General features: G+C 52.8%; 1 protein-coding gene across 3 annotated transcripts in view; it reads left to right on the top strand.

The window, feature by feature from the left end:
• Positions 1–21,080, top strand: part of PHACTR3 (phosphatase and actin regulator 3) — a 221,756-nt gene that overhangs the window by 178,186 nt on the left and 22,490 nt on the right. For all 3 annotated transcript variants that reach the window (XM_076010834.1, XM_076010833.1, XM_076010835.1), the window contains exon 8: positions 9,016–9,169. In XM_076010834.1, the coding sequence (XP_075866949.1) occupies positions 9,016–9,169 (154 nt within the window). The remainder of the gene's footprint in view (positions 1–9,015; positions 9,170–21,080) is intronic.

Below are 21,080 nucleotides of genomic sequence, written 5' to 3'. Positions count from 1 at the left end.
TCCTCGAGCAATCCGCCCGCCTCGGCCTCCCAGAGTGCTAGGATTACAGGCGTGAGCCACCTCGCCCAGCCCATACTGTTAAGCTTTGATTCCTTTTTCTTTCTCATTTCTGTATCTGCTGTAATTTTTTCTTTGTGGTTACCATGGGGCTTACATTAAAAAATTGTATACACACTGTTTTACTCAGATAACTTATATCCAAATACTCTAGACTTTTACCCTCCCCCCACAATTTATAATTATTGTCTTAATTTACATCTTTTTCTATTGTATGTTTATTACCAACTTATTGTAGTTATGGCTTTTCTTAACCACTTTGATTATTTTTAACCTTCATACTAGAGATTTGAAAGATTTATATACCATGGCTTGTCTTAAATTCTGTTTTATCTAAGTATAGCTACTTATATAGTTTTTTATATAGCTGTAGGTTGTTTTTCTTTCAGCATTTTGAATACAGCATCCTGTTTTCTCCTGGCTTTCAAGGTTTTGCTGAGAAGTCTCCTGATAGTCATGGGGTGATTCCCTAATATGTGACATGATGCTGTTTTTTCTTGGCCATTTTAAAATTTCCCTTTATCTTTGACTTTTAGTAGTTTGATCTTAGTGTGAATCAGAGAGGGCTTCTCTGGGTTGAATTTATTTGGGGCATTTTGAGCTTTATGGTTCTGCATATCTATATGTCTCCCAAGACTTGGGAAGTTTTCGGCTATTTTGTTAAATAAGCTTTCTATACATATCTCTCTCTCCTTCCTCTGTAAATCTCATAAAGCAAATATTTGTTACTTTAATCATGTCCTATAAGCCCTGTAGCTTTCTTCACTCTTTTTTATCCTTTTTTCTTTCTTGGATATTTCAAGCTCAGAAATTGTTTCTTTTTGATCTAGTTTGTTGTTAAAGCTGTAAATTGTAATTTTTATTTCATTCATTGAATTTCAGCTCTAAGGTTTCTGTTTGATTCTTTATGATATCTGTCTCTTTATTGAATCTCTCATTCAGATAATGAATTGTTTTCCTGATTTCGGTGAATTATCTGTCTTCTCTTGTATCTCACTAAGTTTCCTTAAGGTCATCATTTTTAATTCCTTTTTAGGACATTATTAAAATTCCATTTCTTTGGAGAATTATGTTTTGTTGGTGGTATCATGTTTCCTTGCCTTTTCATGTTTCTTGTGTCCCTATGTTGATATCTGTGCATGTGGTGAAACAGTTGCCTCTTCAAATTTTATAGAGTGGCTTTCATAGGGAAAGACTTCCACCTGCAGATGGGTTGTAGAGTGTCGTTTGGGTAGGATGTGTTGGCTTTGATTCTGGGTGGGTGCACTAGTATAGTCTCTGTTCAGCTTATAATCAACATCAGCAATACCTGTGAGTACCTCTATGGCCTAGGGTACAGGAGGTTGTTGGCAATGGTGGTGACAAGGTAGATTATTAGTGTTTTTGTTAGCTGACAAATACCTTATCTATGTGTATAGAGGTAATTATGAGATTTTGCTATTTTTTAGTTTGTCAATTTGGTGAATTAGATTGCTTGTTTTTGAATGATAAACCAATATTGTCTTCCTGTGACAAATGTGGTCATGATGTATTAGTATTTTTATAAGTTGTTGGATTTGTTGTGCTAATGTTTTGCTTAGAATTTTATATCACTGTTCTTGAGGCATTTTGGTATTTAGTTTTCTTGAAATATTTTCTGGTTTTACCATCAGTGTAAATTCTGGCTTCATAGAAAGAGCTGTAAAGTATTCCTTTTTTTCTTAGTTTGTTTGTGCTGCTATAACAAAAAACCACAGACTAGGTAATTTATAGATATTTCTTATGATTCTGGGGCTTGAGAAGTCCAAAATGAAGATGCTGGCATGTTCAGTGTCTGTCAAGAGGCCCCTTCTTCATAAATGGAACTATCTAGGTGTCCTCACATGGAAAAATGTGGAAGTGCAAAAAGATGTAAAGCATCTTTTATTAGGAAATCAGGTGAAGCCACTTTTATTAGGTTATTAAGTATAAAATATCTGATTTCTTTAATTACGAAGTTTGACAGTTAATATTTGTGACATTTCACTTTGGCACTTCTTGTTTTATTTTTATTGTAAAGGTACATCCTCGTTCTTTGAAACACACATTTGTGATTAACTTTCAAATGTTTTTAAAACAATTTTTGTACAACCACAGATAAGTCAGAAGTTTGTATTATTTTAAATATGAGTTCTGTCATAAAACCAGTACAGCACAGACAGCTCAACATATCAGCAAAGTGTTTAGAAGAGATGTGGCTAAAGTTCCATTCTGGTAAGTTTAATCTTAAAAATGAGCCAAGTGAACGACAACCTGAGACCGAGGTGGATAATGATAAACTATTAATATAACGGCCTTAATGCTGCTCATGAGGGGAGGAGTCCTCGTAACCTAATCACTTCATAAAGGCCCTCTTACTACCATTGCATTGGAGATTAAATGTCAACAAAAATTTTGGAGAGGACCCAAACATTCAAACTATGGTGTTTTATAATAATAAATAAATAATTTATATAACATCGGTATCATTTCTTCCATAAATGTTTTGTAGAAATCATCAATGCATCTATCTGGGTCTAAAGGGTATATGTGTGAGAGTGTGAGTGAGTAAAGGTTTTTACTTAGAAATTCTATTTCTCTAATATATAAGTATATTCTGGTTACGTATACTTTCTTGAGTGAGTTTTGGTAGTTTGTGCTTTTTCAAGGTAAGTGTTCAGTTTATCTCAGTTGTCAAATTTATTAGCAAAAAGTGGTTCATAATATTCCCTTATATCTTTTTTAATATTTGTAGAGTCAGATGATGTCAGTTTCACCTTGCCAATTCCCAATATTGGTAATTTGTGCGTTATCTTACTCTCATTTTTTTCTTTCTGATCAGTTTGGCTAGAGTGTGCATCAATTTTATTAATCTTCTCAGTGAGCTAGCTTTTGTTTTCATTGATTTCTTTATTGTTTTTCTGTTTTTAATTTCACTGGTTTCTACTCTGAGCTCCATTATTTCTTCTCCTTTTGATTTACTTTACTCTTTTTCTGGTTTCTTAAGATGAAATCTGATGCCATTGATTTGAGACCCTTCTTTTTTTAATATCAGCATTTAATGCTGTAAATTTTACCCTTAACATCACTGTGATATATTTTCATTTGCTTTCAAAATACTTTCAAATTTCCCCTTTGATTTCTTCTTGGAATTATGGGTTATTCAGAAGTTTTTATTTAGTTTCCAAATATTTGGGTATTTTTCTAGAGGTCTTGCTATTGGTTTCCAATTTAATTTCACTCTGATCAGAGAACACACTTTGTGTGATTTGAGGCCTCTGAAATTTATTGATACTTGTTTTATGGCCCAGAATATGTTCTATCTTGGTAAATGTTGTGTGTGTACTTACTAAGACTCTGTGGTCTTCTTTTGTTTGGTAAAGTGTTCTATAAATTTTAGATCATATTGGTTAATAGTGTTGTTCAGGTCTTCTGTAGCCTTGCCAATTTTCTATTTGTTTTATTGATTATTTAAAGACGGGTTTTGAAATCTCCAGCTGAAACTATGGATTTATTTGGTCTCTCAGTTAGATTCGTTATCTCTTTGTGTATTTTGAAGCTCTCAGAGACTCATTACACTTTAGGACTATTGTGTCCTCCCCGGGGGAAGTTCTCTCCCTGTCATTATGAGAGGACCCTTTTCATAACTGATTAGGTTCTTTCAGATGAAATACACTTTATCTGATATCCATACAATCCATACACCCATTTCTGCTTTCATTTGATCAGTGTTAGAATGGTAATATTTTTAACATTTTATTTTTAATCTATTTGTATGTTTATATGAAAGTGCTTGTTTTGTAGGTAGCATATAGTTTGGCCTTTCTTACCCATTCTGAAAAACTTTGCTATTAATTAGGATATTCAGACCATTTACTTTTAATATGATTATGGTACCAGGTTTAAATCTACCATCTGGCTGTTTATTGTCTATTTGTCCCATCTGGATTTTGTTCCTCTTCCCTTTCTTTCTGCCTTCTCTTGGATTCAGTATTTTTTTTTTTATTTCATTTTATCTCTTCTGTTGGCTTATTAGCTGTCACCCCTTGTTTGGCATTTCTGTGGTTGGCTGCTGTGGTGTTTGTAGTATACATCTCTATTTACCACTATCTGCCTGCAAGTGATGGCATACCGCTTCACTTTTATAGATTTAGGTTTCTGTCTGGTGTCATTTTCCTTCTGTCTAACGCAGGGGCCCCCAACCTATGGTGAGTTGTGTAATTATTCCGTTACAGATTACAATGTAATAGTAATAGAAATATAATAATAGAAATAAAGAGCACAGTAAATATAACTTGCTTGATTCGTCTTAAAGCCGTCCTCTTCCCTGGTCCATGGAAATGTCTTCCATGAAAACAGTCCCTGGCGCCATGAGGTCAAGGACGGCTGGCCCAAAGGATTTCCTTTGTTATTTCCTACAGTCTGTGGGTGGTGACATCGTCCAGCTTTTTGATGTCTAACAAAGTATTTATTTTGCCTCCATTTTGAAAGCTATCATTGCCACGTTTGGAATTATGAACCACCTGGGGTTTTCTGCTTTAAGTACTTGAGGACGTCTCTCCCCCATCCCCTCCCTCACTGGTACCGTTCCTGGGGAGGCGTCGGCTGCCAGGTTCTCCTTCGTACTCTACCCAGAGAACGTCTGTATTCCTCTGGATGCCTTTGAGATTTTCTCACCACAACTGATTTCCACTGTGGTGATCTTGACGCAGTTTTCTTTGCGTTTCTTGTGCTCTAGGTTCGTTGAACTTTTTCCTGCTTCTTTTCAGGCATCATCTGTTCTGATTGGATGACATACACTGTGGATTTCAGCTTCTTAGGTGACGGGTATTCTTTGTATTTCATAAATATTCTAGAGTTTTGTTCTGGGAAGCAGCTAGGCTACCTGGAGACGGTCTAATTCACCCAGGCATTGCTTATAAGGTTTGTCAGGACGGAGCCGTGTGCAGTGGAGGGCTCGTTGTTCCCCGTTACTGGGCAGGACCCTCTGTGGAAGCCCGGCGCTCTGCCACTTAGTGGCTGTCCGGGCCACCCTGGTACCTGGGGGGGAAGAGCCAGCATTGCCCGTCCGACCTCCTCAGCCCCGTCCATCAGCTGTGCCTTGGAAAGGCCCCCCAGCGTCTGCTGGAGTTGGACTAGATTTGGTAACATCAAGGTTCCACTTTTTATTTAATCTGAGTTTTTGGACAACGCACTGATTTTTATTGATTTTTTTTTATTGATTCTTTTTTTTTTTTTTTTTTTTTTGAGACAGAGTCTCACTCTGTTGCCCAGGCTAGAGTGAGTGCCGTGGCGTCAGCCTAGCTCACAGCAACCTCAAACTCCTGGCTCAAGCAATCCTTCTGCCTCAGCCTCCCAAGTAGCTGGGACTACAGGCATTCACCACCATGCCCGGCTAATTTTTTTGTATATATTAGTTGGCCAATTAATTTCTTTCTATTTATAGTAGAGACGGCGTCTCGCTGTTGCTCAGGCTGGTTTCGAACTCCTGACCTCGAGCAATCCGCCCGCCTCGGCCTCCCAGAGAGCTAGGATTACAGGCGTGAGCCACCGCGCCCGGCCTATTGATTCTTTTTTACTAAAGAATCCCATAGGCTATTACTGAGCAGGACTGGTCTTAAGGGAAATGAAAGTCTCGTACTTGGGAAGATAACACTGTATTCTTTTCAGCAGTTATCCCTGAGAAAAAGGCTTTTTGTGCTGGGTGAGCTCGCAGTCGGGTCCGATAACAGCTGGCCTTGCACGCGGGGTCTTCAGGGGACCGCCAGGTGGGTCGATGATGATAATTTTGGGAAGGAGTGTTTGCAGGGCTCCAGCCCCGTTCTGTTCTCTCAGGGGCTGGTCCCCACGGTGACCGCGGACAGTTCCGTGTCACGGCTGCCGTGGAGCTGGAGGGAGTGGGGCATGGGCCCCGAAAAGGCGAAACCTCCTCCCTGAAATTCAGCTGCTTTTTCTGGAGTAACCATTAATTTGGTTAATTTCCAGAGTTGTCAAAAAGTTGATTCTGATCATTTTTGCCAGTTTTCTTGTTGCTTTTATGGAGGAGAGAACTTTTCACCATCTACTGTGACGTTGCTCGACAATGTTCTTTCTAAGCAATTATTTGTATATAAGGAAACTATATAAGGAAAAAAATACAGTAAACAAAAACCAAGTAAGTGACCAATTCCTGGCTTTTCTATGCCAACTTATGGTAAGACTATGTATGTTCACAAACTTGGACACATACACATGTGCACGTAAACATCCATAGGTAATATGCATGCTCTTCCATCGCTTGCTCTCCTTAGCAATATATTGTGAATATCTTCTGTCATTCAGTGACATCCAACCACCGTTTTAGAGGGAACAGGTGGACATGACTGATGAAGTACCCCCGCGTTGGTGTTTGGGTTGCGTTGAGCTTCTTTGATGAAGAACGTGGGGATAGACGTCCTCTACCTGGGAGGCAGGCTCCTGCAGGTGGGATTTCCGGGTGGGAGGAGGAAGCAAGCGTGTTTGGGAAGAAGGAGCATCTTGTTACTGCAGTCTGGACGGAAGGGTCCCCTTTCTCAGGTTCTCCTTCCCATCCAGAGTTCTACTTGGAACGCTGGGATGCTCCACTCCGGACGGGGGCCGTTCCACTCCCGGCCGTGCGCCCCGGGAGCGCGGCCACTCCGATCCACTCGGTCGACTGCATGAAGGGTTCACTCACGTGATTGAAAGGTCCTCGTTGTGAGCTATCTTCCTGGAAACTTTTGACTTTTAAGTAGCAAAGCCTGGTAACTCTCCGATGCCTTGGTGAAGACCAGCCTGTCCGTGAGGTTTTGTCGCGGCCCCGCCCCGTGTCCTTGTCCTCTGAGAACGGCCCGTGCCCGGCGCGGTTCGTGTGTAGTGAGCTCTCCCGTTTACGTCTCGAAATCTCCGGTGAAAGGAGCTTTCCCTCCGTTAAGAACAAATATGATGAAACGTTTGTAAGGACAAGCCTAGGACATTTGCGATGGGCTTAAGGACTTGCTTTATCTAAAGCTAAAGAGATTAAACCACACGCAGTGCAGTTTTCTGTTTGAGCACCTTACAGTCCTCCGAAAGTGGCGGCTTCTATTTGCTGTGTGTCAGACCCTTGACATTTGCGAAGGGCTTGCCCCGGGGCCTGCGAGACTTCCTGACTTCACGGACGTCACTACAGCGTTCAGTCTCCCCCAGAACACGCGGCAAAGACCACCTGGCAGATGCACGTGGCGCCGCCGGGGTCCTTACGATTCTATAAAGACAGGACTGCAGTCACGTGGGAGGCTGTTCGAGCAAATTCAGGCCGCGGCCCTTGCTGAAAAGCTTTCAGAGTCATCGCGCTTCTCTCTCTCTCTCAAACGCACGGCAAACGAGTGCGCGTCAGGAATTCGAGCCTTGACTGAGCTCTCCTTTATGCAGCTTGCTTTATCACAAACTTCTGCTAGACTGTCATGTTGTTGAACTGATTTTCCTGCTTCGTATTCCCATCTCACATGCTGGGAGTTGACTTTCTCTGGGGAACCATTTTTCTTAAGAAATAAAGTCTGCTTCTTGCAAGGCAGTGACCCTGTTGGGTAACTGGGCCCCTGGGAGTTACATCCAGGCCCCCCCCCCAAAAAAAAAACTGCAAAACCACAAACTGAAAACCTGCCGTCTGCATTCTACACCATATTGTGGAGTCCACATGCGCGTTGCCAGGGAGGGCAGGTGGGGCTCCTGTTGTTCGGGAAGTCCCGTCAACCAGCACACGGCCGGTGCCCGGCGCACGGGGGACTGGCCCTCTCCCGCGGGACGAGCACTCCCATCTCTGCTCCAAATAGAAATATTCCGATCCCTGGGCCCCTCCTCGTGCACCCTGATTTCACTCAGTGCGCTCTGGACCTGCGCAGACGTAAGGGCCACAGGTGGCCGCGCCGACCTGGAATCAGCCCACCCATGAGTTCACTCCGTGATACTCAGCGACCACCTGCCATCGCCACGCTCTCCGGGGACACGAGGAGGGCAGGCTGGCCCTGAGCCTAGTCTGGGAGGAGACTGACCTTAAACTACCAACAGGAAAGGCATCGGTTAGGGGGGAATTAAAACAGGTCCTGGGCCGGGCGTGGTGGCTCACGCCTGCAATCCTAGCTCTCTGGGAGGCCGAGGCAGGGGTGGATTGCTCGAGGTCAGGAGTTCAAAACCAGCCTGAGCAAGAGCGAGACCCCGTCTCTACTATGAATAGAAAGAAATTAATTGGCCAACTGATATATATTGAAAGAAATTAGCTGGGCATGGTGGCGCATGCCTGTAGTCCCAGCTACTGGGGAGGCTGAGGCAGCAGGATTGCTTGAGCCCAGGAGTCTGAGGTTGCTGTGAGCTAGGCTGACGCCACGGCACTCACTCTAGCCTGGGCAACAAAGCGAGACTCTGTCTCAAAAAAAAAAAAAAAAAGATCCCATGGGGGAATTAGAAGCTCCTGTGGGCCCCTGAGGAGTCCGGTCAAGCCGGGCCATACCCAGGAGGAGGTCGGCCCTGCACATCGGGCAGAGCAGTGTGGTGGGCAGAGGGAAGATGGCAAGCAGATCCCGAGGTGGGAAGTCTAGGAACTGAAGGAAGACCCGCGTGGCTAGAGGGTAGCGGACAGGGGGACGTGTCGGCACCACGTGGTCCAAACTCAGATACTTTTGATGGAAAAAGTGCTACTGGTAATCACCCTAGGACCCAAGATGTAGGCTCCCCTGGCCGTGGGACATGTGTCGTGGGCGGGGGGCTTAGTGGACGGAGTTGGTGGCATCGCTTTGCCCCTGTGGTGCCCACTGTCCCGTGAGAAAGCACCAAGCTGGCAGGTGCGCATCCTCTTGGGCCTGCCCTCCGTCATCCCGGTCCGGGGTCCTCCCTGCGGCAGGTGGGTGCTCGGTTCAGAAGCCAGGCCTCCACTGAGACCCGTTTTCTTTGTCCCCTTCTGTCCTCTCCCCCTCGACGGGCCCCCAGGAACGCTGCCGAGGAAATGCAAGAAGGAGCTCCTGGCGGTGAAGCTGAGGAACCGGCCGAGTAAGCAGGAGCTGGAGGACAGGAACATCTTCCCCAGGAGGACGGACGAGGAGAGGCAGGAGATCCGGCAGCAGATCGAGATGAAGCTCTCCAAGTAAGTGGCAGCGCTCGGGGCGCAGTGCGGGCCGCACGGCTCCTCCTCTGCAGACCCCGCTCCCCAGGGTGCCCGGACGGGCTCAGGACGCGGCTTCTGCAGCAGCTAGCGCTGCGGCCCCCTGCCGTCGGCGTCTGGGACAGACGGTTCTTGCTGTGGGGCCTGTCCTGCGCGTCGAGGCTTGCTTGGTGTCCCTGGTCCCTGCCCGTCACGTCTCCCGTCACAACCAGGACTGCCCCCGGGCGCCGCTAAATGCCCCCTGCTGGGCAAGTCGCCGCTGGTGGGAAGCTCTGGTCTGTAGTGTGCAGCTGAGGACCGGGCCAGAGTGGCAAGGGTGTGCCCTGCCAGGGCTGGGGACGGGGGCGGGCCCTCTTCACCGCCGTCTGGTCATTTTCCTGCAAGAACATCAATCCCGCATTGCCAGATCTCTGAAGTTTTCCAACAAAAGCTACACACAGACACACAGACACACACACACACACACACACATGTATACAGTCGTGCAGTCTTGTGTCCCTTAATGACAGAGAGATGGCCTGAGAAACGTGTCATCGGATTCTGTCATTGCGCATCGAGTGCGCTCCCACAAACCTAGACGGTGCATCCGCTGCACACCTGTGCTGTGTGGCCGCCTCCCCCGGCCGCACCCCTGTGCAGCAGCCGCCGCGCCCAGCACTGTGGGCACCTGTCGCACAGTGGGAAGCCCCTGTGTACGTGGCACATGGAAGCGTGGAAGCGGCACAGTAGAGGCGTGGCGTGAAGATGACGAGCGGCAGTGCTGGGGGGGCGCTTGCCGTGGACGGGGCGCGGGGCGGGGCTGCTCCGGGTGCACCGCCAGGGCGCGGGAAGGCCCGGCGTCGCGGCGCCCTGCCGCGGACTCCCCCCCGGACGCCGCGCACGCAGGCTGCGCTAGATGTACACAGGTAATTTTTCTTTCTTCGATAATAAATTAACCTTAGCTTACTGTAGCATTCGTCACTGTATACACTTTTTAATTTTTTTAACTTTTTGACTCTTTTGTGATAACACAGCTTAAAACCCAAACACATGGTACAGCTGTAAAAACTGTCTTCTTTTCTTTATATCCTTATTCTATAAGATTTTGACTGCTTTTAAAATTAAAAAAAATTTTTTTTTTTTTTTTTACTTTTTAGACTTTTTTGTTAAAAACTGAGACGAAAACACACGCGATCTAGCCAGGCCTGCACAGGGTCGGGATCGGCAATGTCACCGTCTCCACCTGCACATCTGGTCCCACTGGAGGGTCATCAGGGCAGTGACACGGGTGACCTCCTGTGATCATGGCGCCTTCTTTGGGAGCCTCCTGAGGGACCTGCCTGAGGCTGTGTTGCAGTTAACTTTTTTTTTAACATGTAGAAGGACTGCACAATAAAATAATGTTGAGAAGTATGGTGCAGCAAATGCATAAACCATAACACAGTTGTCTGTCACCTAGTATCCTGTGCGGCACGTCATCCATGAACGAGAACTTTTTGCCGCCGGCAGTGTGGCGGGTCTGTCTGTGCCAGCATCGCCACACACACGTGACTCGTGTTGTCCTACAACGTCACAACAGCTACAGTGTTGTCACCAGGTGATAGGGACTTTTTCACTGCCTCATAATCATTTTTCAGTCTGTAGTTGATGAAATGTCATCGTACAGAGCGTGACTGTACATACATATGCGCGCACGGATGCATACGTGTAATCTTCTGGACGGTATGTGCGTGAAGCCAGCCATTGCTGAGTGGCTGTGACCCAGCACCGCGAGCGAGCTGCTTCCGTGTTACAGCCCCGAGGGTCCCCTGGGTGGTCACGGGGTCCTCGGGCTGGAGGTCGCCGGTGGCCTGGGCTGTGCCGGCTGACCCCTCTCGCGCTCTGCGGGTCATACTCTCTGTGCCACGTGTTACGCGTCCTTCCCTGCCTGGAGGTTGCAAGAATCACATTTAATCCGCCTGTTGTTTGCACTTGCTTCCGACTGTGCCCATGGATGATGGTTTCCTGTTTGATAATCAAACCGAGTTCTCTTGCAAATTAAAATACTAAGTGAGTTGACATAAACAACAGCAAAGCCGAGCGAACACTGGCGGTGCACGTGGCTTGGAAAGGCTGCCGACGACATCGCCCCGCGGTGCTGGGGCTGCGGGCACTGGGACTTGGCTCACGCCCTGGCTCGCCGAGTCTCCCGCTAATTTTAGAGCCTGGGCCAGAGCACGGTAGCTCCCTGGACATTTGTCACCGTGTTTGAAAACCCAGAATTAGACCCAGGGAAAACAGCAGTTAGAGATTACGTCCCGGGAGGTGGACGGGGCCTCCCTGGCAGGGTGGTTTGTTTCCCCGCAGAAATAGCTTAATTGTTCCCTTTGTCTTTGTTTTGCCTCCTTTCTGGATTCTTCTGCCATCTCTTGCTGGATAATGCAGCCTCTGGTTGCCATGGCAACGCGCCATCTACTTTATCCCAAATAGCATTTGGCGGGTTGTTTTTTGTTTTTTTTTAATTTTTTTTTATTTCCAGACCCACATTATTGTCTTCTGAGTGCTCCTGGGGCTCTTCGGGGCGAGGTGGTCTCTGCCCAGGGAGGTCACGGTCGTCTGGGAGGAGCAAGGCTCTCTGGTGGTCTTGGCCCGCGTGTCCGGGAGGCCTCGGCTGCCTCTAGAGCACGTGTGCACGTGTCCGCAGGGCATGGAAGCCCCACAGCGCCTGGGCTGCACACCACAGGGGTGTCCTGGAGGTCACGCCAAAGCCCGGGAGCCATTGCGTCTGTCCTGACGACCTCCACGCTTGGGGAGAGCCGTGATGGATGCTGCCGCCAGCTCTCGTTCTTACGTGCCGACCACGTGCTGCCAGGCTGGCTTAACTTGCGCGCGTTTAACCCTCGCGGTAACCCAGCAGAGCGGGCGGGGGCATCTCCATCAGACAGGTGAGGAAATTAAGCCCTGGCGGGAAGGCAGGTCCTGGCCCAGGGCCACACAGCTGGCGGCAGCTGGTTTGCAGTGGGCGTGGCCCGGGAGAACACGAGGCCTGGGCCCCGGCAGCGTTCTGGACAGAGGGGCCACGGTGCCTGGCTCGTCTCAGTCACGGCTGTGCATGTTGTCACGGTGGTTTGGCTTCAGCCGGGCGTGTTCAGGCAGCCACCAGCACGCCAGGCCTCGGGTGCAAAGGATGCCCGGGCTACAGGAGGGGGCGGCAGGAGGCTGCGTTGAGTGTCACCCGGCACGGAGCAGGGGCGAGTCAGAGAGAGACACAGCCCGTGGCACGTGTGGGCTTGCGTGAGCACCGCCGTCTGGGAGTCTCTCCTGGCTTGTGAGCTGGAGCCGGTGGCAGCCCCTTCCTCTGGGCCCTGTGGAAGGTGCCACGTTTGTCCTTGTAGGAAGGTGTAAAGGCCCCAGCAGGAGGGGCTAGGGGGCTGGAGCTGCTGCTGGCGTAGTTGAGGCCGGGCACACTCCTGGGACAGGTGTCACCTGCATGGGGGAACTGAGGCCACCGGCAGGCCCGTGGCAGGACTAAGTGGGCGTGGAGAGTTGCTGCCGGGTGGGGCGTGGGCAGTGTTCCTGCCGGCGGCTGTTGTGAACTCTCCTGGGGACCGGGAACCGGGCACAAACCTCCCTCTCGGCTCCCCGCGGGGGTCCTTTGTGCAGAGCCCTGCGTGGGAGGGAGGCATGGCTGCTAACAAGCGGCGCCTGCAGGAGCAGGACTTCGCGTGTGAACACGGCAGCGAGGGGCTCCCGCGGACGTCTTGTTCTGCCCGGAACGGGCTGCTGCTGCCCGGGGTCCGGCCCCTCCCGGAGGCGCCCGGCCGTCTGTGGGAAGGGAGGCAGGACGTGGTGTGCAGCCGAGTCCAGAGAGCCCCGCCCCCCAGCCGTGCCCGCGGGGCAGGGCTATTTTCGGTGCCGGGGACAGAACGCGCTGCCGAGAGGAGACGGTGTTCCCGGGAAGCTGTGCTGGGGGCCGCGTGCGGAGCCTCGCCAGGCCTTTGTTCTGGGCGGGTTTGCTCCCGGACGCAAGCGCTCAGCAGCTCGCGCTTCCGTGGGAATGTTCTCTGGCACATCTCAGACGAGGGCAAGGAGGAAGAATGGTTCGGATGCCAAGGACGGACGCAGCATCTGAGGGCGGGCCCACCCTGGCCGTGGGCGGGCGCCGTGCGGACGCCTCTCCACCCTGCCTGCAGTGCCCGCCAGGGCTGCGGTCCCCGCTCTGCAGAGGGGCAGCTGGGCACAGAGAGGTCCAGCTGTGCTCCCGGCGTCTCACAGCGGGTGAGCGGCCAGGCCGTGGGTTCGGGGCTCTTGCTCCGGACCCCTGAGCCCCAACCACCTGAGGCCTCCCCCTCGGGCTCTCACGGGCAGCCAAGATCAGGGAGCCCATGACATGCTCCGGCTCCCGTCCGGTTGCTGGTGACTGGGGCAGTGAACGTCCAAGCCACCGCGCCGAGTCCTTTGCTTGCCGGCGTCTGCCACCCTGCGGCTCTGCGTCGGGCGCGGTGTAGGGCGTTGCACGTGTCCCGCGTGGAGGGACGGGCACACCTGGCACAGGACGCCCCTAGCACAGGGCCCGGCCGTAGCTAGCACAGAAGGTCGAAATTCTTGCCAATTTTGCCTTCTCGCCCAGGGTGAGTCCGCGGGCGCCATGGGGAAGGCAGGTTGTGTTACTCGCAGGGGAGCGTTGAGGCGGCAGGAGAACAGGCCTGGTCTGTCCTGCGGCCTCAGGTGCCCGCGTGCACACCCCCGATGGCAGAGAGTTCCAGTTCACGTTTCCAGGTGCTAGGCTGCTGAGAGCAGAGATGCAGACATGCTCACGGGTGCACACTGCACACGTAAGCCGTTGCGTGTGACGCGGCATGTGCAAGGACAGACACATGGGCCAGCCACGGGAGCAGAGGGCAAGGGTGTCCCTGGCGGGGCGGGGAGCACTGCCCGCCAGAGCTCGCACCGTTGCTGTGAGTTGTGGCCGGGGCGGGGACAGCGGGCCGAGAGAGAAGGCAGGAGGGCAGGTGCCGGCCAGGTGGCGCGGCGGCTCCCCAGATGCCCACTGTGGCCCCACACACAGCTCTCTGGTCACCCGGGTCTCAGCTCAGATGTCACCTCCCCTGGAGGGGGGGGGACCTTCCTGACCATCCCCCAGTGACACGGCTCATCCCATTCTCTTTCCTTCCCTCCCCAGCAGCCTGAGGGTCCTTTCCCTCGCTGGCTCACCTGTTCAGGTGTGTCCCCGCCGTGCGCGCCTTGGGCTCCTGCCCTGCCGCTCCCCACGGGTCCCCGGTGTCAGAGGGTGGATGCGGAGAGCCGGCCTTTCCTGTAAGGGCAGCGTGTCTGCGGGAGACCCTGTGCTGTTGCGGGCATCGACTCGGGGGGCGAGGCGGGTGGCGGGTGGCGTCCGGCGTCCAGGGCTGCAGACCCGGGGCCCCCGCGTCCTGTGGGCAGCGGGGCCGGCTGCTCCGCACTGCGGGGCGGAATCTAGGAAAAGGGAGGGGGGAAAGTTATGTGTCCAAATTTGGGCAGGTAGGGTTGTCCGTGTCTCTGGGCCATCCGGGTCCCTGGCGTTTGGGGCAGTAGCCGTGGCCGTGGGTCCGGGCGAGCTTGCCGCGAGGGGAGGCTGGCCGGGCGGTTTCCGCCATGAGCCGCGCCCGCTGGGGCAGGGGCATCGCGGCCGGTCGTGGGGCCTGGCGTGGTCCTGCACCCCTTTGCCGGCAGTCTGTTTGCTGCTGCAGTGCGTTCCTCTGACCTCACGTCGTTCTCACGCGGGCAGAGGCCGCTGGGTGGTTTGTCTGTGACCACCAGGGACCAGAACAGGCGTCTGCATGTTCAGGTGGAGGAAGCCCCTTCCATACCCTAGAAGCTGGTGGCATCAAACTTTCTTTTAAAATGCAACCCAAGGGGAACAGGGGAGGGGGAGGACTTGAAACCCACTTTTCTTCATTCTGGAAGCATCCAAGGCTCCAGCTATTGGACCTTGCAGAATGAATTTGGGATTTTAGGTCAGGCACGCAGGGAGCCAGGCATTTTCGTTTGGATGAAGCAGGGCATGTGGGGGGAGGCCAAGAGCCCCCACGTTGCTGCGGAGGGGGCGGGCGCTGAGTTCCCCAGCTGCAAGGGGGGGAGGGCCTCACGAGCCTGACCTGGGGCTGGTGGCCGCTGGGTCCCAGCTGGACTCAGAGCCAAGGGAATCTCTAATCGACGGAGGCGCCTCGCTAGCGGGCGGCCCGCGGCGAGAAAGCACAGACGTTGGCCAGCACGCGCCACGGTGCGCGGAGACAGGCCTCGGGGGTGGGGGGATCTCGGCTTCCTGATACTCAAAAGCACATTCATGTGCTCTGTCTTTGAAATTGCCAGTGGGAACATTTCCAAAGGGATTTTCAGAAAGAAGGTAAATGAGTCGACTCAAAGAACTCATTTAGCCCAAGATAATTCTTGCACAGAATGCTGACAGCTGGGCCTCCTCAGGAAGGAGAGACGCATTTGTGAGAGGGACGGGGGAGGCTCGGCTCGGCTGTAGCGGGATTCCCATCTCACCGTGGGCCCCAGGGCTGCAGAGCGGGCAACAAGGCCTGTGTTCATTGACTTTTTGGAGTCAGGTGTTCAATGATTGGATGGGCGAGCGCCAAGCGTATTGCGTGTGCAGACACCTGATTGTGGGAATTTCACCTTTTGTAGCCACCACCGTCTAGAGCCGTCTGTGTGTGCTGAAGACTGTGTGTGCATTGCAGCATTTAATTCTGGCCCCCACTCTGTTATAAGAAAACAGGCTCCGAAGTGTTAGTAGCCAGGGAATAGATGAGTAAGGACGTGAACCTGAGCTATCCAGCTCAGAGTCCCTTTCCTTAGTTCCTACACGGAAACCTGCCTCACCATTCCCAGAAGCCCACCCTGGACCGTCCTCTGGTTGCAAGGTTCTCCACTAGGCCATAGACTTTCCTCGGAGGAAGGACCTTACTTCTTGGTTGCCTTATCCTCAGTGCCTGGAAGAAAATAGGCTCTCAGCTAATGACTGTTGAGCAGATGGGTGGTTGGATAGTTAGGTGGATGGTTACATGGATGGAAAGATGGATGGATGGATAGATGGATGGGTGGTGGGGTAGTTACATAGTTACATGGATGACATAGGTGGAGAGTTGGTTGGATGAATGCATAGATGGGAGGATAAGTGGTTGGGTGGTTGTTTAGTTAATGGCTGAGTAGGTGGATGGATGGACAGGTGGTTGCATAGTTAGATGGATGACAAAGTGGATGAAGAGCTAGATGAATGGATGAGGGTAAGTGGTTGGTGGTTATGTAGTTAAATGTCTGGGTAGATGGACAGGTGGATAGCTGGGTGGATGGGTGGATGGATGGACAGGTGGTTGTGTAGTTAGGTGGATCGAGAGATGAATGGATGGGAGACGGTAAGTGGTGGGGTGGTTGTATAGTTAAATGGCTGGGTGGATGGATAAATGGGTGGGTAGGTGGATAGATGGGTGGGTGGATGGGTGGATGGTTGGGTAGATGGATGGGTGGGTGGATGGTTGGGTAGATGGATGGGTGGGTGGATGGGTGGATGGATGAATGGGTGGGTAGGTGGATAGTTGGATGGGTGGGTGGGTGGATGGGTTCATAGATGGGTGGGTGGGTGGATGGGTAGATGGGTGGATGGATGAATGGGTAGGTAGGTGGATAGATGGGTGGGTGGATGGATGGATGGTTGGGTAGATGGATGGGTGGGTGGATGGATGGATGGATGGAAGGATGGTTGGGTAGATGGGTGGTTGGGTGGATGGGTGAATGGGTGGGTGGATGGATAGATGGGTAGGTGGATGGGTTGATGGATGAATGGGTGGGCTGATGGATAGATGGATGAATGGGTGAATGGATGGATGGCTGGGTGGATGGGTGGATGGTTGGGTAGATGGATGGCTGGGTGGATGGGTGGATGGTTAGGTAGATGGATGAATGGGTGAATGGATGGATGGATGGGTGGATGAGTGGATGGTTAGGTAGATGGATGGGTGGGTGGATGGCTGGGTGGATGGATGAATGGGTGGGCTGATGGATAGATGGATGAATGGGTGAATGGATGGATGGCTGGGTGGATGGGTGGATGGTTAGGTAGATGGATGGGTGGGTGGATGGCTGGGTGGATGGATGGCTGGGAGGATGGGTGGATGGTTGGGTGGATGGATGAATGGGTGGGCGGATGGATAGATGGATGAATGGGTGGATGGCTGGATGGATGGGTGGATGGCTGGATGGTTGGGTAGATGGATGGCTGGGTGGATGGCTGGGTGGATGGATGGCTGGGAGGATGGGTGGATGGTTGGGTAGATGGATGGGTGGCTGGGTGGCTGGGTGGATGGAGTCCTGTCCTCACCGCAGTCCCTCTCAGGACATTTCCTCACCCCCACAGGCAGCTTCTCACCCCTCAGCTGTATCAGAATCTGGCGGCTCTCACTGCACGGGTTGAGGGAACTTCCTGTGGGGGCCCGTCCTCAGCGTTGCCAGCACTGGTGTCACCACCGTTTTCACCAGGTCTTCACCATCTCTAGCACCTTTCGCTGTCTTCGTTGTCACCTTCATCACCATCTTGTTCATCTTCGTCATCACTTTCACCAGCGCCGTCTGCTTCTTTACTGGCGTCTTCCTCATTTTCATCTTCCTCTTCCTCATTCTCTTCATCTTCATCATCTTCAGCGGTAGCTTCATCAGTGTTATCATCGTCTTCATCATTGTCATCTTCACAGTGCCCGAGGTGGACTTGCGTCCCCTGGCCACGGCTTCCTCAGAGCCACTCTGGAGACCTCAGCCGTCCAGCCCCAACGTCAGCGGCTCTGCCTGTGGGGGGAGTGGAGCCCCCACCCAGAGCTGTTCGGGAGCCCGGTGCCAGTCCTGCCTGGCCGGGACCACCGTCAGTGGTGGACCTTGCAGGCCCTCAGGCCACCAGCCCTGTGCAGTGGCCGGGCCAGGCTGGGGCTGCCGGACCTTGCTCACTAGGATTGTCCTCGGACTTCACGGTCCCAGGAACAGAGGCTTTTTGTGTTCAGAAATTTACATGATTTTTTTTCCCTTTTGCTTAAGTTGGTCCACCCGACTTTCCTGGCCTTCCAGGGCGTGTCTAGCGGGCTGCGGGGCTCCCAGTCTCTCTCCGTTGAGAAATCTCACATGAACTGGGTGTGGTCTGCTCTGGGCAGGCACGCCCTCCCAGTCCTGAACGTGGCAGCACCCCTGCTTCTGCCCAGCGGTCAGGGACCTGCATGACTGTGACCTACCCCCGAGGTGGAGAGGAGCGCCGGGATGTGTCGGACACGGTCAGGGGTTATCCCAGAAACGCAAAGGGACTCGTGAGGCAGGGCTGAGCTCGGGCTCTGCATGGTGCGGGTTTGGGGGAAGATCACCCTCAGCCCCGCAGAGGGGCTCGGCCATCCCGCAGAGGCGGTTAGGGGCAGGTGAGGCCAGCGCGGATCGGGCGAGGCACCGGCTATAAACTATGCTTCTCGCCTGTTCTGCTTTTAGATGGGGTAGCTAAGCAACAGGACGCAGAGTTTCCAAATCAGGGAAAGTTTAATTGGCAAAACCCAAGCCTCAGAGGACATGAATATGAAGCTCCATCTTTTTGGGTGGCAGCTACAGTGTTCAGAGTGGGAGAGCCAGTCTGGGTGTGGGGCCAAATCCCATCCCGTTCTGCTCCGGCCGGTCTTCCCCAGTCTGCTCTGCAGGCACCCACCTGCACCCCAGCCCCATGCCGGGCAAGGCCCTGCCTCCCGCTCCCGGCTGGCACAGGGGAGCCCGTGAGCCTGGGGAGGGGGCGGCTGTTGGGGATGGCCGAGTCTGCGTGGGGCTGGCCCCGGAGGTCTCGAGGGATGCGGGGGGCCTGGTGGGGGAGCAGCCCAGGCGGAAGCTCAGAGGCAGGAAGCGCAGTGTCCGGGAGCAGAGGCTGAGCCCGTGGCCTGGGGCAGGTCCTTCCCGCTGCCTCGGTCTCTCCTTAAGGCTCAGCTCTGCGTGATTAATCGGAAAGCTGCTGAAAGAGGAGATCATAAACAGGATGTGTTTATGCCTTAAACACTATATTTCTGCCTAAATTGTGCAGATGCGCATTTATGTGGCCATTTATTTATTTATTTATTTTGCAGTAGGAACAAGGACTTCCTTTGAGGAAGGATCTACTACAGGCACAGAGCTCGCCTCCCGCATGTTCTAGTGCTGCTCTCGGGGGAGGCAGAATCGGGAGACACTTGGGAGCGTCCTCACTGCTGGCTCCTTCCCGCGCCGAGCTGCCCCCACGCGCCACACTTCTCTCTCCCACGCGAACTCCGCGGCAGCGTTTTTAGCAACTTGCCTTTCCTGACTCCAAAGCCTTCAGCGTAGTTTTCATAGAAATAGCATTTTCATTTTATATCCGTATGAGATCATTTAATCAATGTGCATAAAGCTTAATTAAATTACCTAATTACGGAAACAAGTACACCTGGTACAAATAGTTTTGGGAACAGAACCAGCGGGGTCTGGACACATGTACAACTTGGCTGGGGGGACGGAGCGTGCGGGGTCTGGCTGGGCGAGTCTGGAATCCGCGGGGCAGGCAGGCGGTGGGGACAGGCAGGGTCTCAGGCACGGCCCAGGCTGTATCCACAGGAGGGGTTCCTTCTCCAGGGACCCTCAGCCCGGCTCCAAGGCCCTTCCCCTGGCGGGACCACCTCGCTCACTGCAGTCGGGTGACTGTGGGCCTTACATCCACACCCGGCAATCCCCGGGGTGCCGTTTGCCTGGGTGACTGAGGCTGTAGCTTTGCCAGTGTGGCGACCCAAACCGATCGTCCCAGATCTGAGCCCGGCCAGGAGGGGACGCGCAGATCTAAGACTCCACAGCCGGTTCCCGGAGGAGCCCGTGTGCGGGCCCAGGCTGAGTCGGGGCCCAGGTTACTAACCGCGACGTGAGTTTGCAGTTTCTGCATCCATGCTTATGCCCTCGCGTCCTCTCCGGGGTCCACCGGGCCAGCCCTCCCCGTGAAGGCCGGCGGGGCGGTGGCTGGCACTGTTGGGCAGCCACGCTGGCCCCGTCGCCGGGTGCCGGTCTCTCTCCGCAGGCCCTAACCGGGCGTCCCACGCACTAGTCTGCGTGAGGCCCGCGTGGGTGCCAGCACCTCAGAGCCTGTTCTCAGGACCGGAACCTGTGGTCAGAGGGTACAAACATTCGTGCGTGTCCGTGGATCTTAGCGCCTCATCAGCAGGGAAGCCCCACGTCCACGCCCTGGGTGACAGTCCTAGCACGGTGCTGGGGGGGCTCTGTCTACACTGCTGCCAACACCGTGGGTTCCCTACCTTTGCCCTCTGCCAGTCAGCAGGTGGCACCATGACATGCTGTTTGGGGTCGTGGTTATGCGTGCCGGGGTCTGTGAGTGGTGTTGGGCTTTGGACCCTACAAAACTCCCGCAGCTGCAGCTCGGGCGCGCAGCTTAGGGCCGGCTGTGTCCCACGTGCCCACGACCGCACTCACCGCAGCCGGGCCCCTGGTGACGCCTGTGCCGTTTGGCTGGGCCAGCCTGAGTGCCCAGCACTGTGCAAGGGGATAGGGGCGTGGCAGTGACTAGGCTGAGTCCCTGCCCTCGTGGGTCTCAAGTCCCTAAATGGCCAGTTCGGTGCCTTGTCCAGGGGCTGCACGCACACTGCTGCCCTCACGAGGTGGCCGCTGTCCCGGCGTGGGAGCGTGGGGTCCTTCACAGGCCTGAGGGGCGGCTGGCCTGTGGCTGCCCTGCTGCTGTGTCACAGCCAGGCTTTGGGCTCAGGTCTCTTGGTAGAAACCTGGTGGTCTTGCCTTGATGTTTCATGCATGCATTTGTTCACTCATTCACTCTGTTTCATGCATGCATTTGTTCACTCATTCATTTATTCATTCTGTGTCATGCATGCATTTGTTCACTCATTCTGTGTGTCATGCGTGCATCTGTTCA

This window comes from Microcebus murinus, chromosome 16 (genome assembly GCF_040939455.1).
Source record: "Microcebus murinus isolate Inina chromosome 16, M.murinus_Inina_mat1.0, whole genome shotgun sequence".
NCBI classification, from domain to species: Eukaryota; Metazoa; Chordata; class Mammalia; order Primates; family Cheirogaleidae; genus Microcebus; species Microcebus murinus.
This window is presented reverse-complemented; position numbering and strand designations above follow the sequence as displayed.